This window comes from Poecilia mexicana, unplaced genomic scaffold (assembly GCF_051168715.1).
Source record: "Poecilia mexicana isolate PSO_F unplaced genomic scaffold, ASM5116871v1 scaffold_22, whole genome shotgun sequence".
Lineage (NCBI taxonomy): Eukaryota > Metazoa > Chordata > Actinopteri > Cyprinodontiformes > Poeciliidae > Poecilia > Poecilia mexicana.
In genome coordinates, this window is record NW_028263391.1 from 14,466,153 (window position 1) to 14,494,150 (window position 27,998).

The window sequence follows — 27,998 nt, forward strand, 5'->3', positions numbered from 1 at the left end:
CAGCTCAAGCTGATATGGCGTGTGCGAGTAGTAAGCATCGGCAGCATGAAAGAAGACTGCACCTGCATCACAAAGCGGGCTGTAGGAGGACTGGAAAACTTTCTGTGCGTCGATAGCATCTAAGTTTGATTGCGTAACAGAATGTGATTTCCAACCACGTTTGGAAGCAGTGACAAATGTGGAGCAGGAACACCCTGAGCTGGCCGAGGCCTCCGATTTGAGGATTTCTGCTATTGTTTACACACATATATTAGGTGTTTTACTCAAAACAGCTACCAGAAAGTCTCTGGAGTGTATCATGATGTGGGAAACTTAAACACCCTCAGTACGTTTTTTTGCAGAATTTCACTCTAACGGAAAAAAGGAGAGAATTCAGGCGGTTTTGGTCGCGAGCGAGACTCAATCTAAGCTGTGGCAGCCTTCAGAGCACATATTTCTGTGCACTATCTGTGATACTTGGACTGACTTCCTGCCAGTGCAAGCTCTACAGCAGCATCCGTTCACCACAAGAGAAGAAATGCGACCCGCAGCCTGAGATGTTCAGAAGTGTAGATGCAGGGGCTCAGAGAGAGAGAGACCTCACAAATCCATGTTATGCAAAGTTTATTTTATTTTTATTTTAAAGGAAAGTGATGCTTTGGTGATACGATACATAAAATCAGTTTTGTCAAGTTTGATTTGATTGGACTTCAGATTAAAAAAAACAAAACAAAAGCCAGGGCAAAGCTATTTTTTAATTGACATTAAATGAGAAACCATATTTTTGCAGTCATGTGTTCTTGATACTAAACCAGAAAGAGTTTTAACCCACAACAGAGGAAGTGCAACTGCTGCAAATATGCTTATGTGGTATCACTTTGGGGGCAAATGTGATCTGTTTCATTAAGGTCTTGTGTGATTTTAAATTTCTGTTTGTGTTGATTAATCAGGGATTAGCGTGTCAGCTGCATGCTGGTAGGGCACCTTGCGAAGGCCAGTGACACCCACATCATCACATGGTGAGAACCAAGACAAAAATACACAAGCGTAGCATCACCACCATCCTACAAAGCCCTCCTTTTCTAACTGTATTGGAACATTCTCATTTTCTGGATAAAGGCTTTGTCCTGACCCCCTTTTTTTTGTCGTCTTAGAGCCCATAACGTTCCTCTTTGCACACAGCTGCACATTCAGCACCTGTTAAACAGACTGCAGAGCAACCCTCAAAGTTTCAACGACAGGAAACTCTCTGGGTCGCTCTTCCATATGCGCGCGCGCGCGCGCGCGCGTGTGTGTGTCTGTGTGTGTGTACGAGACACCGCATCAAGCCTGTTTGCAGGCTTAGTTATAATAAGAGAGGCGGATGATGACATCTTCACACCCAAGCTCTTGGTGTGTAAAAAAGTTGCTCTCTCGACATATAGCTCGGCAGAATAAATTCAGGTCTGAACAAAGGGAATCTTGATGGCGGCATCTGAAATCTGACATTATTGGACATTTGAGGATAGATTCAATTAATTTAACAGGTGAGTAAAAGACTTGTGATGGTTTCAACCTTCAAAGTTTGAGTTTAAACATGCTGTTACCAGCAAAGACTGCATACAATTGACATAAATATGTACTTGCTTTGTTTTTTTGTTTTTTTTTGGAAATATATTTAATCTTTAGCCAACTGGAAAATGACTTAAGAAATTATTTTTATCCAAGTAGCTGTGTTCCGTCTTTTATTTCTGTCTATTTACTCTATCATAAGGCGAAAGCAGAAGTTTCAGAAAGGCTGATGACATCATCACACACAAGTATTGCTCTAAATTATCAATATAAAAACCTTTCTACCGTGTAGTCTTTATTTATCTGTCCGTTTTCTATGTAGTAAACCACCAACCGTGTCTTTTCTGTTAAACAGAACAATAAACTTCTCAAGGTATTTTATTTTAGAGATAATTTGAACAAAGGTAGCATAAAACGAACCTCCGGTCTCAGTTTGGTTCTTACTGTTACAAAAGTTGATTTGAAAGTGTCCTCGACATGGAGATCTTGAGTGCTTGTTGTGTTCATATCTGCTATATCCTGTTAACATTCAGCAGTTTGTTTGGAAAAGGCCTTCAGCTGCTTGTAATGATAAGAAAAAAAAAAGGCAGAGGGTAGCCCCCTGAGTGGAAAATACTGACTTGTGTGACTCCCCAAGTGTGGGCCAGAAAGCCTAGGAGAGCTGATAATAAAAGAACGCCTTCAGATGCTGGTGATCCCCCTTGTGATTCATCCTAAGGACCTCTTTGCTGCAAATGGCGGGTTGTTATTTAGACCTTTGCAGATTTCTCACGGCTTTAAGCCTCTGGGACAGACGTCGGCTGCGATTAGCCCGCTGACCCTTTTTCCATGAGCGGCCAAACACGGGAGTAGAGCGGCCTTGAGAAAGCTGGTTTAAACGGCGCATTAGTGTGAAAATACGAGACGTAGCACATGCGGGCGACAGGTTATGCGAGATTAACATTGCTGCGAGTTTCTAAAAGAAAACCATTAGAGCCTAGAGGAAAATTGTTTTTGAGGGGATTTGGAGAGCTCCGAACTAGCGTGTGTTTCAAGCGAGTCAAAAGCGCAAAAAAGTTTCAGCGTTCAACGCTGTCGTCCTCCATTTTGTTGTCAAAACATTTCCTCTTACCGGCCAGAGTTGTCCTAAAAACTTACGATTTCGGATAGTGGAACCTTCTTATTTACAATAACAATAATACTAATAATATGTTGTAATTGCCTTGTTTATTTTATTGAACAATGAAGCATTAGTAATTGTTTAGTGAGCATATAAATCTTTCACTGTGTTATTTGAAGAAGTAACGTGTCCGTTTGAAATTTCAGAAAAGATGGGGTGCGCCTGCAGTTCGGACTCAGACAGCGAATGGATGGAGAACTTGGACGAAATTTGCGAACACTGCAACTGTCCAATTCCTCCCCAGGCCTGCAATCCAGTAAGTGGACGCAGAGGTCACGTTTGCTCTTAAAATGCTCAAATGGCTGAATTTGAATGACCGCACGTGAACTGAAGCCAGAAGGTGTTCACTTTACATGGGCTCCCACCATTCAGTCCCTTTGAGTAAACATGATACAGTACAATGTGTTTCAATCCGCTTCGGTACAACAGAGTTGAATAAACTTACATAACTGCAAGGGAAGCTGTCTTTTGTGCGTGTGATTGAGCAGGAGCACAACTATTCCCTCAGTGTTTTTCTTTCCTCGCTGTGACTGAGATGTCCCACTAGATTAGGAATTAAGGAGAAAACCTCCTGCGTGTGACACAACACAGAGGCGTTTGGTTTGCAGAGAGAAAAAAAACAAAAAACAAATAAAACGGACGACAATTACCGCCAAGAGCTGGTTACCCAAACCAGAAACATACAAGTGTCTGCTTAAGTTTTACATTGTTTTCTTTCTTTGTCCAATAATGCCTCTTTTTTTTTGTCCCTTCAGTACACAGATCAGGTGATTCCATATCCATCACAGTATACGCCCCCGATGTCACCTTTACCAGGTATATCTCCTGACTTTGTCTCTTTGCAGCATATTAAAGCTTCTCTTGTGTTATTTGTGTTTGAAAAAGTTTGTATGTTTAATTAAATGTGTCAATTTATTCGTCTGATAGGGGAGAAACACTGCAAAAGTAACGTTCAATAAGTTTGTTGAACATGCTTTTTCGTCCTGTCGAGTACTGTTCTCATTCTGAAAGGACGATAGTACTGATTATTATTCTCATTTCAGAATCTGTTTACTCGGCATTTTCCACTTTCCTCCAACCTTGTTCTGTCCACGCAAGTTTCCTTTCTCCGTTTTCTTTAAAATGAAAGCTACGGATCTAGCCGACTGCTCGATTACCATGTTGACGCTTGGAAATATTCAACTTCCTGGGGATTTAAGTTTGAAATGAAATGTAGTTTACAAGTCAAATGTACTTTATTTCAGTCAGTCCAAGTATTGGCAAACAAATATATGCAAATTGTCAAACATTTTATGAATAGAATTTAATTTACCTTTTGCCTCCTTCCGACGCCTCGTGTTCCACATGTCCCATGTCAGCCTCCTGTATTTCCCCAATTATTTGCCCCATTTTGGGGACAACTAAATCCAATTCTATACATAATATCTAAGTTATTGTTGCATTTGGACTGGAGCGATCTGGTTAATACAAAAGTCAACGTATCTCCTGTATACTGGAGAACGAAGCAATCTAGAGGCTCCTCCGCAAGTAAAGAGGTTAAAAACTTGAAACTTATAACAAGAAACCGGCACAAGAATCTGAAAACTGGACCTGTAATAAAAGAATAGTCATACTAAATTTTGTCTTCTTCGTACCTGTGAGGATGTAACCAATAATGTTTTGCATAACTGTGGTGTGTACATAAGAAATTTTGAAAATCCAGCAAGGATGGTCATCACAATAGTCCAGCCTACTTGGGCCTCAGGTGTAAATTATTTTTTAAAATATATTCTTTGATAGAAAATATACAAATTTTGTCATGTACTAAAAGTTGTGTTTAGCTATATATTTTACTTTTAAAAGATTGATTATCTGAATTATTAAAGTCACGTTTTGTGCTTGGGTTTTTGCATTTACCAGAACGTGAAACAATATAAACTTTATTTTGTTACTGAGGTTTTAACTAAAGATGCATATTTTAATTTGTTTAGTTGTAAAAGAAATATTTTCTATTTATGTATTTATATTGATGACATACTGAATAAAAGAGTATAGGAGCCAGGTCATCAGAGAAAATTCCCTCCCCCCCAAAAAAACAAGAACTGCCTTCCTCTTACTAAATATGTTAAAAGCTAGTGAAGAACCGATAAAAAAAAAACAACAACATATTTCTAACTTGTCTAAAATACGTCTTAACTTAGTTCAACAAAAATTCTGTTCCAAAAGGAAGAAGTGATACTTGTAAGACATTTCATGACAGAAATGTTATGCTGCACGGGTCAAGGAGGCTGAGATTCAGCTTTGCCATCACTGCTGTGTTTGTAGAAAACCAATCAGAGAACCGTTCAAAGATGCGCAGTGCTCTGAACACTGGCCATAGGACTAAAACTATGAATGCTTTTTTCTTGCAGATAACATCGGGGTGGCCATTTACAGCTATGACCCCAAACACGAAGGAGACCTGGGTTTTGATAAAGGAGACAAACTCAAGATCATCAACAAGTGAGCTACACTGTAAAAAAAAACGGCCTCATTTTACGGTAAAAAACTGGCAGCTGAGTTGCCAGAAGTTTACCGTCTTTATACGGTAAAATTCTGGCAACCAAAACTGCCAGTTTTTTACCGTATTTCTAAAATACGGTAAAATTCTGGCAACCAAAGCTGCCAGTTTTTTACCGTATTTCTAAAATACGGTAAAATTCTGGCAACCAAAGCTGCCAGTTTTATACCGTATTCTGTAAATGCAGGATTTTACCGTATTTTTAAAATACGGTAAAATTCTGGCAACCACAGCTGCCAGTTTTTTACCGTATTTGCTAAATGCAGGATTTTACCGTATTTTTAAAATACGGTAAAATTCTGGCAACCACAGCTGCCAGTTTTTTACCGTATTGTGTAAATGCAGGATTTTACCGTATTTTCAAAATACGGTAAAATTCTGGCAACCACAGCTGCCAGTTTTTTACCGTATTTGCTAAATGCAGGATTTTACCGTATTTTGAAAATACGGTAAAATTCTGGCAACCACAGCTGCCAGTTTTTTACCGTATTGTGTAAATGCAGGATTTTACCGTATTTTCAAAATACGGTAAAATTCTGGCAACCACAGCTGCCAGTTTTTTACCGTATTTGCTAAATGCAGGATTTTACCGTATTTTCAAAATACGGTAAAATTCTGGCAACCACAGCTGCCAGTTTTTTACCGTATTTGCTAAATGCAGGATTTTACCGTATTTTTAAAATACGGTAAAATTCTGGCAACCACAGCTGCCAGTTTTTTACCGTATTTTGTAAATGCAGGATTTTACCGTATTTTTAAAATACGGTAAAATTCTGGCAACCACAGCTGCCAGTTTTTTACCGTATTTTGTAAATGCAGGATTTTACCGTATTTTTAAAATACGGTAAAATACCGTACTTCCTAAAATATGTTAAAAAAAATAAAATGTGGTTTTGCCGTAGTAAATACGGTCATGCTGACTGAGGCATAATATCTACATGAGTGAAAAACACATCCAGACTGTATGATATATATTGACATTTTATTGTAAACCCTCCCCCCCAAAAAAAACTTATGCTAAATTACTGGTCACTGTTCCTACCAGAATTTTACCATACAAATTATAGTACAACAACCAAGGAAGTGTAACTTGTCAAGCATTTCTATACAGAAAGTTATAAAGAAAATAATTTCTAATTAAACAAAAATACAGATTACGAGTAATCCACTTAAAGAAACAATTTCTATTTAAAAAGTCAAGTTAAAAAAAGAACTGATTCTATTTTCTGTCCAGTTTCCTCACGGTATTACTGAGATCTGGAAAACAAAAACGAAAAAAACAGTATGTGTCCACATAAGAGATAACATATTGTAGAAGAAAAAATGGTGATAAAAGGATTCTTGTTCTGGGTTGAGAGTCACAAGTCGCTGAGATCAGACTTTGCTCAGGATGGTTGTAGTCTTCCCAGTCACAGGTTGAAATTGAGACTCACATGTTGTCAATCGGGTGTTTCCTCTCTGCTGGAAAACAAACAAAGAAAAAGTTAGAAAGATGCACTACATGAACATCTTATTCGCTTAAATGTTTGTTTCACCTTTGTTGACTTGCATATGGACACAGGTACTTCAACCAGGTGGTGTGATCATTTCTGACTGAAAATTCAGTAGTTAAACCTTTGTTTGTTGTCAACAGGTGTGATCCTCTGGTCTGGAACCAGACAAAATACACAAACAAAAAACATAAATAAAAACAAATATAACTGTTTTAGGCAATTTATGAAATAGATACTCACCATTTATCTGAGTCTCATGAAGGCCAATAGGTTGTCTTCAACCATTTATGTAAGTTACATTTCCTGCAAGCTAGCAGAAACAAAGCTGTAAATGTGAACACTTTTCATACAGGCAAACAAATTGATACAGCTGAGACAATTTATGCTAGGTTAGTTTTTCTCAGTCACTTTTGGTGCATTTCTCAAGTCATTGTTGGCATTTACAAAACAGTAAGCGCATTTCTCAAAACAATTTGTAGAAACAGGAAAAATAGCATTTGGTTGCTTTCAAAATCCTTAGTTCAGCTCTTAAAATTCTGTCTGTTAACATATCAGTGACTCAAAATAATAAGTTATAGTTTCTCTATGTACAGATAAGACAGTCAAATTGATTAGTCATGGGAAGAGACTACAAAAGGATCATTTACGCCAGTGTTTCTCAACCCTGGTCCTCAGCGCCCCCCTGCTCTGCATGTTTTAGATGTGCCTCTACTCCAGAACAGCTGATTCAAATGATTGGATGACAATCAAGTACTGCAGAAGCTTGTTAATCATCCAGAGATACAATTCAGGTGTGTGGCAGAAGGGAAATACCTAAACCTGCAGGACAGGGTGACGCTGAAGACCAGGATTGAGAAACACTGATTTACGCTTTTGCTATAATTTATTCATGGACCATGCCATGGTGATTCAGAAAGAAAAAGACAGAAATGCAGAGAACAAAAAAAGTAGAAAAGGAGCCACAGGACAATCTCCTCAAGGAAAACTGTACAGTGCTGTAGAAATTACATTACATTTTAATTTCCATAGTCACTTTGTTCCTTAACTCCACTGAGGAATCTTTTTTCCTCAGTGGGGTTAAGGAATGAACAGTAGGGTGGGAGGACCTCCATCAGCATCATGTTGTGGGTCTCAGCCATGTCCTGATGTTGGACTGATGGAAACTGGCAGATGTCCTCAGCCTCTTCTGACTCTTCTTCTGCTTTCCTCCCAACTATTTCCTCCTCAGCCTCACTCCTCTTCTTCTCTCTGTAGGGCAGTATGCAAGTGCACAGTCTTTGCAGATATATTTCTTACACCTGCAGCACACAGTATGTGTTTTACAGTCTGAGGGCAGAACTGACATCTCTTCCTCTTACTTGGCTTAGCTGGGGAAGTGGCTGTGGTAGATGGATCCTCAGGTTGATCAGGAGCTGCTGCACTCTGAATAGCTTTCACAACTGCTGCTGAGGCTTCTGTGTGGGGGACATGCTTCCTTCTTTCAATGAGTGGAGTTACAAGTGCCTTTCCTAGCTGCTCCAGGAACACCCTCCTCTTGTTGTGCTTATGAGACATCCAGGTTGGGTTGATCTCTATCCAAATCACAAAGGCATTGTAGGAGGACACATCAATGATGTTGTGGAAGATGACCAGGGACCAGCGGGCAGTCATTCTTCTGCAGCTATATGCTCCAATCACCTTATCTAGGTTGTCCACACCTCCTTTGTTTCGGTTTTATTCCAGGATGATGATTGGCTTCCTGTCTTCACGGTCACTAATGTTGCCGTCTTTGTGCAGTGTGCTCAGAAGAACTACATTCTTGTTTTTCTTTGGGAGGTAGGAAACTAGAGTGGTGGTGGGTGTGAAGGCAAACTTTGAGGAGAAGACCTCTCTCTCCTTTGACCCAAGCAGTGCAGGTGGGAGCTCAGGCTTGTTCTTTCGAACTGTACCAACCATGGTGATTTTCCTCTTCAGGAGCTGCTGTCCGAGTTCATAAGAGTTGAAGAAATTGTCACATGTCACATTGTGACCCCTCAGTCCCTCTGTCACATCAAGCACAACTCGCAACTCCTGGTTCTTCTCTGGGCATCCACTGGTTGACTTCCTAGTATAGACTTGCATTTTCCAAGCATAGCTTGATTCGGAAGCCACCCATGACTTGATCCCATATTTTGCTGGCTTGCTGGGCATATACTGCCGGAAAGGACAACAACCTTTGGACAAAAGACATTAGCATCAGTGATTAGTATCAGTGTCACAGAAAACAGTCAAAGAAATCAATAGTGAAAATCACTTTTATTACAAATATGAAAACAGATTACCTCTAAATGGAACCAGTTGCTCATCCACTGTTACATCAGGCTCTGGATTGTAGAGGTAGGGCAACCGCTCCACCCACTTGTCCCATACCTCTCTTATGGCTGCAAGTTTGTCTGTCATACGTCTTGCTGGTCTTGATTCACGGTCATCAAATCGTATCAGTCTTGAGTAGGTGTGAAAGAGTTTGACTGGCATTGTGGCTCGGAAAATTGGCCTTCCACTCTCTGCTTACTTCTGCTACTGATTGATCTGAGACACAACTAAAACTTTGTAACATTTTGTGGTTTGTAAATAACTCTGTGACCTTGATTTCAACTCCATTTGCCTCACGCGTCATTTTGACCTGAAGACCATCTTTGTACCTTTTTTTGTACAGCTTACATGGAAATGAGAATAAAAGCAACACTGAACTTTTTCTATTGTCTGGGCCAATCTAGGAAAAGTCTTAAAATCTCAAGTTAAAAAAATTACATTTAGGGGATTTTGGGGGGGGTTTAACACAGTGGCGGGTCATTTTGACCCGAGGACAACAGGAGGGTTAACATATTTTGATCAAGATGATAAAAGCAAATTACAACGGGGGGAAAAGCATAGAAGTGTACATAACCAGCTACATGATGTACAGAAGCAAAACTTGCAAAACTAATTTTTTTGATGTGCAGAAGTGACACAGTAATTTGAAGATTGAACAGGTAGTTTTAAGAATTTCAATTCTGTTCTGAGAGATGCACCCAAACTGAGAAAAGCTGTAAAATATTAATATTTAAATTCTCTTATCTTAAAATCCTTCAACTGTCATGGAGCCAGTGACTTTAGTGCAAGTATTTTGGGGGTGAGAGTCAAGAGGTCAAAGGAAAATATTAAATATTATCTCTGATGCCAAGCTTTATACTTCTAAGTATTACCAAAGTATTGAAACAAAAGCTAACATGTTCTTCAGAGATTTAACTTGCATGCATGAACATTTCACACTCAAAGTAATTCAAATTAATTATTGAACCAAACTTGGAAAAAGTTGCTTCTGCCATTAACAATAACTTTAAGCACATGTAGTCTAAAGTAGACGAGAAATATAATCTATGCAGCCGTTCCTACAGAAACATTAATGGAAGTGTTGCATCTGTGAAAATTAAATGTTCCGTTTAGTAAAAATATATAGCGTATTTTCCGGTCTATACAACGCTACTTTTTTCCTAAGTTTTGAACCATGTGGATTGTAGCCCGGTGTGGCTTTTCTGTGTATTTTTCTTCAACCACCAGGGGGCTCTCTAGCAGGAAGTGAATCATTAGAAGTCAAAATTGTAAATCAAAGAAGAACGCGTTAATTTTCATTTAGAACAACCACATGCTAGCAGCAGGCACGACGGAGAAATGCTTTCAAACTCATATGATGCAGCTTTTAAGTTGAGGGCTGTCGATCTGCCACTACAGGAGGGAAATAAAGCCGCTGCACTTAAGCTCGGTATAAAAACCGTGGTTCGACTTTGGAGACGTAGTGCTGCGTCCTTAATATATCCAGCAGATTTCATAGGACGCAGCTCTCTGCTGGGTCCTTACGGAAAAACTGAGAGCAGCTTACAGGTTGTTTTTGTTTGTTTGTTTTTTCCCCCAAAAAATTTGAAGGTGCTAAAAATACGGTAATTGGTTTTAAAAGATTTTTTTTTTTAAATAAATTATCTGCAAATAATGCCATCTTCGAGTGTCTGCTGTAGTAGTGACTAGCGGCGTAATGATGTAACTTTCTTACCACTAGATGGCAGTAGGTACAGAGCATTTTACATTAAAACATTAGTGATGCATTAACGTTACAGGTAGCGGTGAGAGCATCGTATTTAGCAAGACTATGACGACAGTGATGAAAAGATAGTGAAGCTCAGCAGTAGTTAGAAAGAACATGGGTCCATTTCCCACAACATGTCTGTGTGAAGTGAGCTTCTCAAGCCTGGTTACTATAAAAACTAAAACCAGAGAGAGACTGAGAGCTGTTGAGGAAGAGCTTTGTCTTTCTTCAATTTCTGCCAGGAAATCAGCTGTTTTCATCCAAACATGCACAGGTTTCACATTAGATGGGTAAAATAAACAGATATTAACATCATTTTGTACATGCAACTCTTCATATTGTAACAGTAAAATCTTTCCCAAATATTATTGCTTCTTTCAGAATAAGAATTATTTTCTGTATTCTGGCTAAAAAAATGCTTGTGGATTCGTTTGTAAAACACTGAAGTTTTCTAGAACTTCTTTAAATTTAAGCCCACAGTGTTGTGTATTTTTGAAGTGGACTCAAGACACTTTGAGAAGAATGACTATATATATAATATAGGTGGCTACAGAGTATCTTTGTTTACTGTGAGTGATTTACCCCCTCCCTAAGAGGTGCTGTTTTTCATGTTCTTTGTATATTCTGGGTTATTTGGGTGAATGTATTGTTTTGGGAGGTGATTTGATTTGTTTATTTGTTTTAATCATCTTTCTCATCTCTTTGAGGTCACCTGGTCCTGTGTTGCCGTGGAAGTGCGCCCATGAGCAACGCTGACAAGGACCTGGTGTTTCCAATTAGCCTCATTGGGAAAATCCATTTTCAGAGAGGGAGAGATGTATTTCTATTTTTGACTGGATTCCATATTGTTTGTTTCTAGTTTTGTTTTTAGTGGTGTTTAAGTTAATGGTAACTTTATAGACACTCTTTAGGTATAGTTTAGTGCACATGTTTGTTTGTTCTAGCTGAAAATGGCTCCACCCCTCTAATTAGTCCGGATGGGAGCCCATCCTTTAAAAACCAGGTGGTTGAGATGAGAGGGAGATTCTCCTTCTTGTTGTTTTGACAAATATGTTGTGCTGAACTGAACTGAAAGGTATGAAACAGAAGATAAAAGAAAAGAAATATATTGAGTACTCGACAACTGCTGACTCCAGTCTCTTTCCTCTTGAGTCGCATAACTAACATTTACATTTTTGGTCGGTGGTGTGACTCGAGATTTTTTCAATTGAAAAAGTGTACCTTGGCTCAAAAGAGGTTGAAAAACACTGAACTAGATAATTATTTGTTTACATGACATAACAGTCTCCATTTACTGTAAACCCTGCTATTTATCACAATAACAAAATGAAAAACTCTCTAGACTATTCTCTACTAATAGCACAATATTTAAAACCAAGTGTGGGATTTGTGAAACTTCAATGATGGGTGACTTTACAACTTGTATGATTTTGGATAACACTAGAATTGTTCTTTATTGAAGTTTCACAAATCAGATAAAGGTTTTACAAATCCCACACTTGGTTTTAAATATTCTGATATTAGTTGAGAATAATCTAGTCCAGATTTGAAGAGTCTAGGTGTTGTAGTTTTTTAGCTAGAGTAAATTAAAGATGCTGATTGTAGTGAAAAATTAGGTGGAATTGCCCTTTAGCCATTTCCCAAATTGGAAGCAGCAATTGGAAACCAATTTCAGCTTCATTCAAGCAAGAGGGGCTAACATACAGTTCTCTTAATGTTAATGATCAAATGCTCTCATAAATGATAGTTGCGTTGGCTGTAGGAGTTTGCTTTGCAATCGGTGGGTCGCCAGATCGATGCCTGGTCTACTGCTGAGATTTCAGTTTGGTGTATTAAAGGCATTATTAAAAAAGAAACCAAAATATCACACCAGCATTCTGTTCTTTGTAAAAAATTCTTTTGCAGTCTTGTTTACGCTTTTACATTGTAGATCTAAATATCAGACAAAATTTGTAATTTTGGCTGATTGCTACTGTTAAGTTTAGGGTAATTAACTGCTGGCAATATTACAATTTTTTAAGAACTTTACAATTACTTATTTTTACACTATATTTCTGTATTTTCTACATTCGTGACTGTCACAATTATTTAGGATATATGTTTATTCAGTTATGATAATGCCATCTATTTTCTACGGCAGTATAATGCTGTGAATATTATGGTCAGTAACTGCTGGTATTTTACCATTTTTTACCGTAAATTTACTGACTTTCTTTGCAGTTTCGACTTACGGTAGTTCCATGTAATTTCTACGGTAATGCAATGTTTTTGGATACGACGGTCAAAAACTGTTGGTCTTTTACCATTTCTTACCGTAAATTTACTGACTTTCTTTGCAGTTTCGACTTACGGTAGTTCCATGTAATTCTACGGTAATGCAATGTTTTTGGATACGACGGTCAAAAACTGTTGGTTTTTTACCTTTTTTTACCGTAAATTTACTGACTTTTTTTACAGTGTACTTTTAAATCCATACAGAGAAAACTCGCAAGTGGAAAAATGCATCTGACTCCAAACAACAATGCAGTTAAAGCTGCAATCTCCTCACCTCAGTGTAGATGGATGTGACTAAAATTTGATTTGAAGAATTTTTAACAACTTGTGACACCAAAAGTCATATAAATGACATATAAAAGTCTCCTGCTGTTGGTTCTGGTGTCATTGTGGTTCTGAGAACAGATAGTGAACTCAACATGTTTCCGGTGTGTTTCCCGAGCAAGGATGCTGTGAAAACATGAGCTCAGCCAAAGTTTCCAGTCACCGTCAAATGTAGAAAATTTAATAGATGCAAAAAAAAAAAAAAAAAAAAAAAAAAAAAGTGCTTCGAATACAAAGTTCAAAGAAGACACCCAAACTCTCATGGGCAAAATAGCAGTCAAGAAAAGCAATCAGAAGTCACATCTGTTGCAGACTCTTTGTATATTTACATAAGTAAAAACAAGTTGCTTTCTTTGAACGAGCATAAGACATGTATAAACGCAGATAATTGTCCTTAAGATTTGCATATGTATGCTTTCTGGTTTATGCAAGACTTCCTCTCGCGTGAAGTTCTGAACATCGCAGAGGTGACATTTAAATCTTGAGAATTTGTCTTGTAAATTGCAAAAAAAAAAAAACGTAAAAATACTCAATTTTTAGTTTATTAATTATTTTTCTACTTGTTACACAATCCCAGCTTAAGTAGTTCTTGTTTACTGTTGAGTGATTTCAAAATTCATATAGCACAGAAGAATATTTTTGATCACTTGATGTTTGATAACTTAAGGAAACAACTTGAGTGCTTTAAGAGTCTTAGAAAATCGATTCCAAATCTATTGCTGAATTTGACAGTGTTATGCATTTGCTACTGCAACGTGCTAACGCTCAGTTGACTTCTGCGGTAAAAAGTTAGATTTCGAGCTGCCACTTAATCTGAATAACTTATGTTGTCAGCAAACAATGCAAGGACACAAATCAGTTTCACTGATTGGTTAAATTGGTTGGATTGGTTAAAGACCGGTTCATTATTTTTCTAACAAACTCCATTTTTGTCATAAACAAGACATGACAGAATATTTCTGCCATTCTTTCTACTGCTGAAAGTAATTTTTTTGATGTAATGAAGTTAAAATCAGCTTGCGGCGCGTAATAGGTGGAAAAAAAAAGACAAGAAATGACGGAAACGAAATCTGAAAATGTTACACTTGAGAGTAGATTTAAATATAAAATTATTAAAAATGTTGGATGATAATATAAGTAAATGAATTTGCAGAAAGTGTTTGAAAGTGCTGAGTCTGATAAAGGGGGGCATGTTTAATGTGAAATAGCTTGACTAGTATTAGATTTTGTCAAAACATTTTTTACTGCAAGGCTTTAAACAAGCTGTACTCACAGTGGGGAAGATTAAAAGCAAATAGTGAGCTTTTTTCTGTGCATAAATCATATTTTGCATGCAAAACATGTTGTGGTCCTTTTCGTGCTGCAGTTACAAATGCTGCAAAAGATCCATGAGTCCATAGCAGTTCATTAAGAGTGTTTGTTCTCGCTCAATTCAAAACAACCAAATCTTGTGCGCTGTTAACAGCTGGCGTCTGCTCTGCCTTCCAGGGACGACGCGGAGTGGTACCTGGCCGAGTCGCTCACCACAGGCCAGCGGGGCTACATTCCCCACAACTTCATCGCGATGACCACAGTGGAGACTGAATCGTACGTCACAGAGGAAGCAGCATAATGTCACGACTCTCGGCACCATCTCATCTGGCTTAATCTTAACTCGTGTGATGCATGCCGGGTCTCTGGGGGAGAGGAAGTGGTTAGCTCAAAGTACGTTTGTGTTGCAGGTGGTTCTTCAGGAACATCTCTCGAAACGATGCTATGAGGCTCCTCCTGGCTCCAGGGAACACGCAGGGCTCTTTCCTGATTCGAGAAAGCGAGACTTCCAAAGGTGAAATGCACTCGTTTTAATCTTCTTTTCATAAATTAGCAGAGATCTTAATAAATAGAACAAGAAACAAATCATGTTGCATGACTCAGACCCTCTCCATCCCTGGGGCTGAATTTTCCATACCCCACTTCCTGTTTGCTTATTGGGTTTATTCATTTGATTTCAGTTTTGCTTTCTTGTTAAAGACCCAAATTACCCCTGAGATTTTCTTTTACCTCCTCATTTTTTCAAATTTGCTGTCAGTTGACCAGATATTAAATAATGTTAATTCAGCTATTGTTAAAAAAAAAAACTAAAACAAAAAACAAAACTATTTTCTTGTTGGTTTTTTTTATGAACCTAGTAAAAATATTAAATATGACACAGCTAGACAAACAAAAAATTAGCATCTTAGCGCCAACCGCATGAGCTGCAAACAAATATCATAGGTAAAAACTTGACTTATGCTTCTCTCAGGTCCTATGTCTTTGATGCATCCTTTTTGTCCTTTACATCCCTCATTTTCTCAGAAAATGCTGCACAATCACAATCAAATTAAAATACCATGAGAAAATCTAACTGAAGAAAAATGCTAATAAATTAGAGGTGGTTTAAACAGAGCAACTAGCAAGGACGCTTATCCATAGATAACTTGCTTCACGGGTGGCTTACAAACTGGTCTTATGTACACAGACGTAGGTTGGCCACAGTTTTGTAGGGTTACCCACAAACAAACCAACTCGCACTCTGACCCAAGTTAAAAACACCTTTCAGACACGTGACCTGACACCAGGGTAGTGAATTGCAGGACTTTACAACAAGCAATTTTAGGATGACCCCTAACCTCTTTGAAAAAGAGCTTCTAAATCTGCTTTGAGTACATTTGGGTCGGTGACGTCACAAGACGTCGATTATCATCTGGCTTTAGCTGATCGTTTACTGTGGTAAACAAACACTTTGTAGCAGATTTTGGTTCTATATTTTATGTTTTAGCTCGAGTTTGATCCCAATTAGCTCCATTAGGCTCATTAACTGTCTGTCCTCTTGGGATGCATTTCAAGATGTACCTGGTGATTCATCCGATTTGCTGGAAATATTGTTGGGACTTAATGATCACGTTAATGGAAATCATTGAGCTAAATGTTTTATAACACCTGGGGTTGAAATGAACGCAGAAAATCTTTATTAATAAAATCGTTTTTTTTTTCGTAAAATTAATTTCATAGAAAATGTCTAGAAAGTGGTTTTACCTGTCTTTACACACCAGTCAAAAAAAATGATGTTAAAAGTAAGCTAAATGTTTAAACCTGCTGACATCGTTGTCTAAGTGTGTTATTCTACTGCTTCTGCTTGTTCTGGTCAAAGCATGTTTTTGTCACTGTCTCACTATTCATTTTTAATGCTGCTCCAGGGTCATATTCGTTATCGGTCCGAGATTTGGACCACAACACGGGGGAAGGCGTGAAGCACTACAGGATCCGCAACATGGACGATGGAGGCTTCTACATCACAACCAAGATATCTTTCAGCTCCCTGAAGGAGCTCGTCCAGCATTACTCCCGTATGTGTGCCTCCTGAGGGATCCAGTCTACATTCCTGATTACTGAGGAGTTGGAAAGCTGCATTTGTTGCTGTTTTCCAGGTGAATCAGATGGCTTGTGCACAGTCCTGGTGAAGCCCTGTCAGTCCAGGGCGCCGCAGAAACCCTGGTGGCAGGACGAGTGGGAGATCCCCCGAGAGTCCCTGAAGCTGGAGCGCAGGCTCGGAGCTGGACAGTTCGGAGAAGTCTGGATGGGTGAGCTGTTTTCCTTTTGCGTGAGATTTAACTTGTGTGCTCAGGAAAAGAAAAAACAAATGTAGCGCAGATACATCAGATGTGAAAATGCCTGGTCTGGTTGGGAGCTAGACTGCGTGCCTGCCAGGAGCCAGAGTTTTTCTGCAGTGTGTGCAGAAGAGTTTCCTTCAGCTTAGTCCTAATTGTAGGCTTGTTTGAGCTGCTTAGCGAAAGAATGATGTGTGGTATTGACCCTGTTGTGCATCATTTCTCCGAATACTCCTATCTAACCTTTTGATGAGTTCATGGCTCTTTAAGATTTGTCTCCCAACAACACTTTGGATCTGATTATGCAGCGTTAAATTAAACAAGAGGGGCTAAACGTTTTGATCACGAGCACATTGGTTAGGCCACAACCTCATTATCATTCAATTGAAGGGATAATTTCCCCGCTATTTTCCGTCCTCATTTGCCAGCACCATTTAACCTCCAAAACACAGCACTGAACAAAAGCTAAACATTACTAACCATGGAACTTGCCCTCATTTCACTGCCACTTTTTTTTTTCCACATCATTGTACGGCTTGAAATCTGGGCTCTTTGTTTGTCCACCCCATCCAAAGTGAAATGTTTACTGACGCCAGCAAACATGAGAGCAACTATGTACCTCGATTCAGATTATTCACATTTTGTCAGACAAAAAATGTATTGGGATTTTATGTTATAGATCAACACGCAGTAATACGTATTTCTGAAGTGTGAGAAAAATTACGATTTTTTTTTTTTATTCATAAGGCAGAACTACTATGTGATTTAGAGCAGAGGACATTCATCGGTTAGAATAACCTAAACTTTTTTGGCAGAACTTGAAAATTGATGTTCACAAACTCTCATTGTCCAATCAGACTGAGCTTGAGCTACTAAAAAATAAATAAATAAATAAAAATACACACTTTGCTAGATGCATTAAGCATTCTGGTAGAGACACACAGCAAGAAATTTGGAGCTGGATTTGCAGTACATAGTGGTTCTGCCAATTTAGTGAATCACGATACTGAATAAATGTAAAAATGTATGCCACACTTTTCAGATTTTGTTTAAAAAAATAAATAAAAAAATGTCAAAATCCTTGTACTAAAAGTTCAGTAAGTATTGCGTACTAAGGCACTGTACATGATAACCATCAGTGCATTACCAAAAGAAGAAGAAAGCGAAAGAGGAATGCTTTCATTAGTGGATAAAGATTTGTTCCCTCATCGCGATATGCTTCACGCTTGGCGTGCCGGAAAGTGTTTTAAGTGAGAGAAAGAACAAACTGGATGGCCATGGCTTTGGTTGAGTACATGTTAGTGAGTGTTAGTGTTCCAGAGAGCTTGTCGCCATGAGAGTCATGTGAGGCTGTTTTTAGAGCAGCACACATTTGAACCAAGCGATGAGTAAATGCTTTTAGTAGTACATCAATTTCATGTGTGTGAATCACAGTGGATAATAGAAAATTATTATTATTATTATTATTATTATTATTATTATTATTATTATTACTGGTCAAGTATATTATTATTACTGATCAAGTATAATATTATTGCTGTCATCCAAAGCAGCTTCTTATTTGTTATTAATAAAAAATAAATAAATAAATTTTTAAAATCATAATTGTCTTGTAGAATTACACTTTTTAATGTTTAAATACCATGATGTAAAATGGCTATTGTTTAAAAGAGAAACTTTGAAATTACTACTACTGCTGCTAAACCACAGCTATATTGAGTAATGCAGACGTAATAATGTCATCAGTAACATTTGTTTTGCTTTGTATTTTCTACAGTCAAAAATTTAGACCAAACATTTGCCAAATTAAGTTTTCTTTTTCTATTTCTTACTTTGCATAATATATTACATAATATACAAGGGTGACAACATAGTATTAGCTGGTTAATAAGTCTGGCTATGTGCTAATGTTGCTGGGCGGTAGTCGGTTGGCTAACAGACATAGTCATCATGGAGTTTTTTAATGACGGAAAATGAGCCTTTTCTTGTGAGAAAGTAGAAAGTTTATGCAGGTTTCATTGAGCCAGCAGCAATAAGTGGGGTAGGGGCGCAGTTGAATTGGACTTGGGAGGGGGGGGGGAGCTAGTTTGCCATCCTCTCATTACAAGAACTTTAACCTTTAGAAGAGAGAAGATGACTATTTTTTGAGATTTTGAAACCTTCACTATGTAAAAACTTTATACCTTGATGTCGACCCATGTCTTGTTGTAGACCTAGCCACATTAACCGATCTCATTCAATTTTGTTAGAATTTGTTTTGCAGTAAAATTAAAGGGACAATTCTATATAGGTACCTATATATAAACCTTAGGTTTTAGGTTGGGTTTTTTTATACGTCCATTGACATCCAGATGTCCTTTTCCAGGTATCTACAACAACGACAGGAAAGTGGCAATAAAGAATCTGAAAATGGGCACCATGTCAGTGGAGGCCTTCATGGCAGAAGCCAACATGATGAAGAACTTGCAGCACCCTCGTCTCGTTCGTCTCTTCGCCGTAGTTACCCAGGAGCCTATATATATTGTCACAGAGTACATGGAAAATGGTAAGTCCTCTCAAATATCATCACGACAGGAGATTAACCTTCCTTTGGAGTGTTTTTATATGCAAGATTAATAGAAAATAAGTCCTCGTATAGACATGCAAGCTCCTTTCAAGAAGGTTTAGTCAACTAAAATATGTTTCAGCCTGTCTGAATTAATCATCTTCTTAATCTCCTGCCTCGTTACCATAAAGACAGAGTTAGGAAGAGTGATCTAGGAGCTAGGAATGAAGACAAAGGAGTGGCGTTAGCCTGGTGTCACAGATGTTCAGGATTAAACATGTTGATCTGTTATCGGACTCAGGGTGGGAACACAGGTTTGAACAAAAGACCAGGCAGCACTGGAAGCTTCAGCCCTTTAATGAGTCGCAATGTTTTCACATGAATACTTCAGTCCAGCGAGTCTGTTGAATCAACTCAACGTCAGTGGATCTGATTTTTTTAGAATATCTTGTTTGTGCATGAGATCAGACATACTGGAAATATAAAGTGCATTCATCACCAGCGATTGAGCATGAAGCTGGAGTGCAGGAGGTCCAGCTTGTTTATGCTGGCTATTTTTAGTTTCTCCTCATTAGGCTCGCTTGTGTTCACTGCTAAGGTGTTAAAATGTTTCCAAGCAAACATGAACTTTCCCTTCTTCTTTTCCGGTCCTGTCCTGGAAGGTTAATTGTGTTTACATGCGGAGGGGAAGTTTCTGACGTGAGAGGTTTTCATCATGCACGCTGGTGCCATAAACAATCCGGCAGTAGATTTCACGGCAGCCGTGTGATCTGCATCCTGTCTGTGGGTCTTCCTTCTTTTCCTCCTCGTATCAGATATCTCATTTAAGCTAACCGTGAGCTCCAAAGACAGATAAAATAAGGGCATGACAGCAGTCTGCTGGTTTCACATGACCAGAATCTGCATTCAGATGATAGCAATCGCGGATCTTTTTCCCCCTTAACCTCGAAAGTCTTTGTGATTCTTTATGTTGTGAGTGACGGCGCCAAAATGCACTGAGAGATGCTTTCATAAACACAACAACAGCCTCAGAGCTGAAGTGAAAGGAGTGCCTTTGTGTTATCATTTGTAAACCAGCGGCAGTGTTTCCACATAAGGCTGGCTCTTTGTCCAGGAGCCATGTGTGGACAATTGTCTCCTCTGCCGTCGAGGTTCCCATCTTTATACAGTTTGTCCCGTATTTTTTTTGCATTATTGAGCACAATAAGGAAGGAAAAATACCAGGCGCGTCATTCCGGCTGCCCTTTGTGGCCTTGATAAAGAGGGTTGCTCTCGCTTTTAAACTTCAAAAGCAGCCTTCCAGACTTAAGCAGAGGAGTAAATGTCTCTTCTCTCCAGGCACAGTCATTCTTCTCAAAAGTATTTCCTTTGGTCTTATTTAGCCGATCTTCAAACGGAGATATTGTTCTGTGTTAGTTATCAGAAAATGCACATCAACTTGACAGATTACACTGCACCTCCTCGAAATGTTGTTTCTGCTGATTTCTGCTGTTATTCCGGTCCTGCTCGATTTATTTATATCCGTGAGGAATAATAAATTCCAAAATGTCATTTGTCATCCAAATGCAGCATATTATTTTTATTGTTTTACATTTTCATCTTTGACATGAAGTTAACATTTTTTACATTTTTATTCCTCTTCTTGAGATATCAGTGTTATGATGTAAAAGCTTTTAGGCATTGGTCATAGTTAATGCCACTCAAACATTAAAGAGATTATATTGAAGCACACTCATGGTTATTCTCCATTAATAAGAGCTACTTTTTCAGAGCAGTAACTATCATTAAGACATTGACAAAATAAAATGGAAAAATGTCCTAAAAATGATCAAACTGTTTTGGAAGTTATCAAGTTTTACTTTGAAACTTTGAAGAGGATGTGAGGTTCGGAAGTAATTGGGTGACAGTGATATGTTAGCAGGTCCAAGTCATAGGAAATAAAAATAAAAACAGCAGCATGACTATATACGACATTACATAGTGATGTTTTGAAGACAATGCTCCATAGGTGTCAAATAATTCTATGCAAAAGCACAATTCTTCAAAATAAATTCACTTCCTGTTTGATTCTATCAGGAGTTTGACAATACCAAGTTTCTGCATACATACATTTTTGAATGAGCGCGTTTGACTGGCTGATTCGATCAAGAGAAAACATAACACTAAACCGGATCATTTATTTCCCATTTTTTCTTTATGAAAAAAGTTGTAGGCTAAGATCACTGACAGGCACCCAAATACTCTACAATTTCATATGTTTTAAAAATGGCCGAAAAAACACATTTTAACAGAGTAGCAGGATGTGTGACTATCTCAAAGATACCAGAAGGAGGATGTCACACCTAAGATGCCTGCTACACTCAATTTTAAAGATTGGTTTATAAAACCCACAGATTAGATTCATTACATAAAAACTTTAAATTATTAGAACTTCAGATTTGCAGATATTAAAGCCTGAGATGTTAAGAGGACGGGCCTGTTCAGCAAAACAGAAAATGAATCAAAAGCAAATATTTCCTTTTTTAACCTACATTTTACTGAAAATATTTGAAAAGTGCTAAAATCTGCCTTTATAATAATTTTGAAGGCACAGAGAAATGTTCTGGTGTTTGTCAGAAATGTTTGAATGTACACACCTTGGTCACTCTTAGTTATTTCCAAACACATTATGATTTATTCATTTGAAATGCAATATACAATGTGGTCATAATCCTGTTTTTGAAATAGTATGTCCAAGCTTCAGTTTAAAAATTTTTGGAATATTTTCTTTTGCAGGAAGCTTGGTAGACTACCTGAAAACACAGGAGGGAAGCAATTTACCCACCAACACACTGATAGACATGTCATCACAGGTGAGATACGTCTGCCTTTATCATTCTTTGCTTTGAAAAATAATTTGACCTTCCAATTAATTTACCTGATTACCTCTTGTTTGTACTTCCAATTCCTCACGCTTAGCGTGATCCTACTGGGCAATAAATCACCAACTGTCTTAATGAGGCTTGAATTCCACGCTAATCTTGTAATGCCACGTGCAGACTTGGGTGGGTATGTGTGCAGAAAGGCGTGCATGTAATCGTTATTACAAGTCTAGACGCCGTGACACAAATAAAACCATTCTTCGCACTAATAAACAGGATTTGGAGTGGACAAACTGGCTGAAACTGCGACTTATTTTGCACTCTCACTTTTAATTTATCAAGGCTGGCAACTAAGCTAAAATATGGAGATCACTCCACAATGACAGAACCTGAAACTATGATGCAGATTAGTTTCTCTGAATCTCTTTAAGCTTACTGATATCTTATGTTTAACTAGATGGTTAAACAGGAAGTGCATTTAAAGTGATAATATTATGATGTAGTAAGCTCTCAACATGTGAACAGGATGTGTGCTTCAAGGTGTGGGAAGGCTCATGAGTTTCAGAGTTTAGTCAAGCTCTTTTCCTTTGCCAACCAGACTTTATTCTAACCCGAACCAATTTAAAACAAAAATCAGAGAAAAGTTAAATTCAAAAAGTATTTTTACTTTTTTTTTGATGCAGGATTAATTTCAAAATGTTACTTGCCCTTGAAAAACCTCAGTTTTATGGGGTATTGTGGGTGTGGGAATGACAAAGTCAACCACAGGAAGACAGCCTGAAGTTTCAAAGTCTTACACGGCAAACGGCTTCATCTGAAGAAGGCAAACTCTTAGACGTGTCAGAACTCGGTGCAAAGATCTACGCTTCATGCAGAGCGGTGTGGTGAAGGTTTTACAGCGAACAATGCTTTCATGCCAAGCCATCATACGCCGACAACATTTTGTGGTAACATGGCTTCTCGGCATCATGCGGTGGTGGATGGTTAAATGTTATTTTGGCAAGAATCTGACATTTTCTTTTAGTAATGTGCAAAAGCATATAGTATAAAGAAGATAATCTTGGAACATGTAAAAAAAATAAAACTCACTGAAGTCTTGTTAGTTATCAACAAAGGGCAGCTAAGTGCTAACAGGTCTGAAGTGGACATCACGACACCATAATACCCCTTCAATTTCTTTCATTATGACCTCAAATTTCAAAACATTTTATTGGGATTTTGTGTGATAGACCCCTCCCCACCAAATAACTTCATAAATATGAAGAGAAAATGAAGGCCGACATAATGTTAGATTGTTTTGTATATAAAAATCTGAAAAATGTGGTGTGGCATTGTTTTCAGTCCCCATGAGTCAATACGTTGCAGCTTCTCCTTTCTGATGGGATATGTGTCTGTCAGATTTGCACGTTTAAAAACTGAAGTTTTTGCCCATTCTTGTTTCCAAAACAGCTGAAAGTCTGTCTGATTAAACTCGTACACTCTGTGAACATCAGTTTTCATGTCTTGCCACAGATACTAAAATGAATTTACAGTTTGTCCTCTGTCTGGCTCTATGTTTAAGGCTATCCTGGAAAGTTAATATCTATCCTAGATATATCTAACATTGAAAAATCCATGCTACTTTAAATAAAAACAATATGAATCCCGTTTTTATTTAAAAGATTGCTACCGTATTTACCCCCATCCATATTCTTGCTCCCCCTTAAGGAAAGCATTCCCTCAGCACAATGCTGCTGCCACCATGTTTCACTGTATGGATGGTATATTCGATGTGGTGTGCAGTGTTAATTTTGTGCTGCACGTAGTTTGCATGTTTACCAAAATCGATTTCAGTCTCGTCTTACCGAAGCACCATCTTCCACGTGTTTGCTGTCCCTGACAAACTGACCGTAGAACATCTATGGTGATCTTTCCATATTGATTTTTCTTGATGGATTCTGTTATGGGCCAGATTTATACCACACTGAAAGTTGTCATGTCAAAAGATTCCCCCACCTGAGCAGCAGATCTCTGCAGCACCTCCAGAGTTACCATAGGCCTTGTGGCTTCTTCTCTGATTCAGACTCTCCTCGCATGGCTCCTGTCAGATTAGGTGGATGGACATGTCTCAGTATGTTTGTAGCTGGACAGTTCGGATAAATTTGCTAAATTAGGGAGGGAACTTCTGCAGACCTTTTGTTGCTCTGGATTTTATTTAGAAGTGTCACATTGGATGGATATAAACACACACCCCATTTTTCAGATTACTAACAATTATACAAACTTTTACCATTTTCCTTCACCTTCTAGAATAACCCAGTTTATTTCACTGAAACTTGAGTTCAGTATGAGGTGTACATCTCAGGTTTCTGAGAAGAACACTGCCTGCCCTGACACTTATGTGACACATTGCAGCTTCTGAGATGCACACCTTTCCTCAAACAAATCCTCACAGTTTAAAGCCTCGACTGACAGGCAGAAAATGGTCCAGTTGTTCAGAAACTGTGGGAGGTGAGGTCTTTGGAATTGCAAAAATCTTAATTGAGACACCTCATGCAAGAATATCCTCTGTCATCGAGTGTAGAGTCAGATGTCGCCAGCGTCCTATGTTTAATAATGAGTCATGGGGACAGAAACTCAGTCGCTGAATAGACAGGTCTAAAGTAAGGCTGCAGCTTTTTTCCCCCATAAGATTGAGTTGTGTAAGCCGCTCAGCTTTGCACCTGGGCGGAGTACGTCAGAGCACAAAAAAAGAAGGTAAAAGGGTGAAAGCAAGTGACCAGGGGAAGTGGTAAACTCCCTGGTTTTGGTGCATCTGTCCTGCTGGAGTGCCAACATACACACAGATCCTTCACAGACATTTATTTCACACTTCAACACGGACAAACACGCTCTCTACGGGCATGTGTAAATGATGTGCTGCCCTCTGCAGGTGGCTGACGGCATGGCGTTCATCGAGCAAAAGAATTACATTCATCGAGACCTGCGGGCTGCCAACATTTTAGTTTCCCATGAACTCATCTGTAAAATCGCAGATTTTGGCCTCGCAAGATTGATAGAGGACAATGAATACACAGCCAGAGAAGGTAGGAGGAGGACCCTCAAGACTTGTTGTTTAACGTTATTAAGACTTGCTCGAGATTACTGTTTTTTGTGAATGTGTTTACTTTTTTCATAATCTGTATTTATATTTTTTAAATGCATTAACAGGTGCAAAGTTCCCCATTAAATGGACCGCTCCAGAAGCTATAAACTACGGCACTTTCTCCATAAAATCTGATGTGTGGTCATTTGGGATTCTTCTCACAGAAATAGTGACATACGGGCGTATTCCTTACCCAGGTAGGTACTCCTACCTAGTCTACTTGATTTTTTTAATTTTGTACTTATGTGTTTTTTGACATGGTGTGTCTTCAGCGATGACAAAAAGGAACAGTACACCAAAGAGACTAACCCAGAGGATGACAACCGAATCACAGAGAAAATAACAACAGTTATTTATCTATTGAGTTTAGGCCTTCATTGCATATTCATTTTTGGCACTAATAATTTACTTGAACCATTGGAGTTGAACAATTATGTAGCACACATGTGCTGTGCTTTAGGTGTAACTAAACATTAATCTCCCTAAATACTTTAAATGATGTTGAAGGCTTTTAACCTTTTAATCTTATTAGCTGTTTAGTGTCATTATTCAGTGCAGCTGCTGGTTTTTGTTTTCAGAACAAAGTGATTTGTTTACCGTTGGATTAACTGGATGCTCTTTGAGCTAGGTTTTAAATTGTAGATTTACAAAGTTTTGTAAAGCCTTTGGAGTCTTTACAAAAAAAACAACAACAACTTTCCAAGTTATTTGGACGTGTCACGGTTTTGCTAGAGTCCCAATTTATTCTAGAGTCTGAAGGAAGACCCAGCTGTCGTCCTAAGATGAAAAAACTAATTTCGACCTTAGAAACAATCAAGAATGAGATATCTATAAAAATGTTCTCTGTCGACTGAAATGAGTTAACTAAATGGTATGTAGTAGTGGCAAATGTGCACTACAGAGGACAAATTTACATGTCGTGAGGTGGATATCAACAAATTACTATTCTTTTTTTATTATTATTATTATTATTTTAACTGATCATATTTTTATTTCCTGTTCAGGTATGTCCAACCCAGAAGTGATCCAGAACTTGGAGCGTGGATACAGGATGCCGGCGCCAGAAAACTGCCCTGATGAGCTTTATGACATCATGAAGGAGTGTTGGAGGGAGAGACCAGAGGACAGACCCACGTTTGACTACCTGAAGCACCTCCTGGAGGACTTCTTCACTGCCACAGAGCGGCAGTACCAAGAGTAGCTGCAATGGACAGAAAAAAGACATACAGAGACACATAAATGTGTAATCAAACTAACAGCATGACTGCAGACAGCCAATGCTGGATTTTTAACTGTTTGCTAAAGAGTAGGAGCCGGGACGATCGACATAGTGGTGCTTTGTTTCTGCATCAAACTAACCTGGAAAACGTTTGCCATGATCTCTGATGGCAAACGTCATCAGACGTGACGATCCTGCTGATGATCAATCGTGACTGAGTAAACGGGGGACTCAGTACTGGGCTGAAAAAAACAGCTGCACTCCTGGTGCTTTTACAGTGACATGTAAATAACTGCTTCAGTTGAATTTTACCTCCACAGAATGATAACAGTTGTGTTATGGTGACAAACTTCTTGTGAATGCTGTGTATTGTTGCATAAAATAAGCCAGTTGAGCAGATTATTGCTCAACTGAAGCATATTGGCTATAAAAAAAAGGTACATTATGGATGTTTTATTATTATTATTATAGAGAATGAATGTCTAATGTATAAATTGGAAAAGAAGTATTTCTGTAAGTGTGATGATTAGTGTGCATCAGATACTGTTTTAAAGTTCCTGTAAATACATCTTCATTTGTTTTCTGTTTCTTTTTTCGGCCAAAATTGACATATTTATGTCTGTTACCTTTTATAGTACCAGCAACCCATTGACAGCAAGCTTTGAGTAAACTCAGGCAAGATGCATCTTTAAAAAATAATAAAAATAAAAAAATAAATAAAGTGTACTTGAATATGGTGATAGATTATAAAAAATGTAGAGCTCAATGTACAAAATAACGTTTTCAACCCAAACATACCTACACTGCTTAGAAAGACACATCATTGTTTTCATTGTATATTGAGATACATTTCTCCTGTTAATTAAGAAAGAATTAGGAGAAGTTAAGAGTAGCACATTTTTCTATCTTCTTGTTGCCAGAATTGAGAGAGCATCTAGAGTTACAGAGTTTTTATTTTCTGTTTTGTGAAGCTTCTCAGGCTTTGAAACTTCCCCCTTTTACCTTCTGATGTCATTTTGATCAATATAATAATGAGCTTTGATTAAAGAAGACCCTTAAATACTTTCACTCGATGAACAAGGTACATCAAAAGAGGAAGAGTAATTGAAATTAGATAAATAGGCAGAGGTAACGTGGTTTTTATGAGACAAAATTGTTAAGCAAAGCACCCAGAAATTGTGATCAAGTTAAGAGTTCAATATATTTTGACTCAATAAAAGGTAAAA

The 27,998-nt window shown here is 38.2% G+C and overlaps 1 protein-coding gene and 1 long non-coding RNA gene across 2 annotated transcripts; one reads left to right on the forward strand and one right to left on the reverse strand.

Annotated features, from left to right (window-relative positions):
* Positions 1-1,319: 1,319 nt before the first annotated feature.
* lck (LCK proto-oncogene, Src family tyrosine kinase) lies at positions 1,320-27,340 on the forward strand. The gene is made up of 13 exons (XM_014973612.2): positions 1,320-1,505; positions 2,836-2,945; positions 3,445-3,505; positions 5,080-5,170; positions 14,886-14,984; positions 15,119-15,222; positions 16,613-16,762; positions 16,844-16,996; positions 19,389-19,568; positions 22,344-22,420; positions 25,341-25,494; positions 25,619-25,750; positions 26,558-27,340. Exons 2-13 carry the CDS (start codon positions 2,841-2,843, stop codon positions 26,752-26,754), a joined length of 1,503 nt encoding a protein of 500 aa, XP_014829098.2. The 5' UTR covers positions 1,320-1,505; positions 2,836-2,840; the 3' UTR covers positions 26,755-27,340.
* Positions 6,194-7,209, reverse strand: LOC148152819 (uncharacterized). The gene is made up of 2 exons (XR_015761957.1): positions 6,962-7,209; positions 6,194-6,876 (listed from the first exon to the last, which is right to left on the reverse strand). It is a non-coding gene; the product is annotated as an uncharacterized LOC148152819 (long non-coding RNA).
* Positions 27,341-27,998: the final 658 nt, after the last annotated feature.

What these genes read in the sequence shown, in the direction of transcription:
- lck (XM_014973612.2), top strand. Translation starts at nt 2,841, where the DNA reads ATGGGGTGCGCCTGCAGTTCGGACTCAGACAGCGAATGGATGGAGAAC. An exon ending in CTCCCCAGGCCTGCAATCCA is followed by an intron (nt 2,946 to 3,444) that starts GTAAGTGGACGC and finishes TTGTCCCTTCAG; the next exon opens with TACACAGATCAGGTGATTCC. An exon ending in AGAAAGCGAGACTTCCAAAG is followed by an intron (nt 15,223 to 16,612) that starts GTGAAATGCACT and finishes ATGCTGCTCCAG; the next exon opens with GGTCATATTCGTTATCGGTC.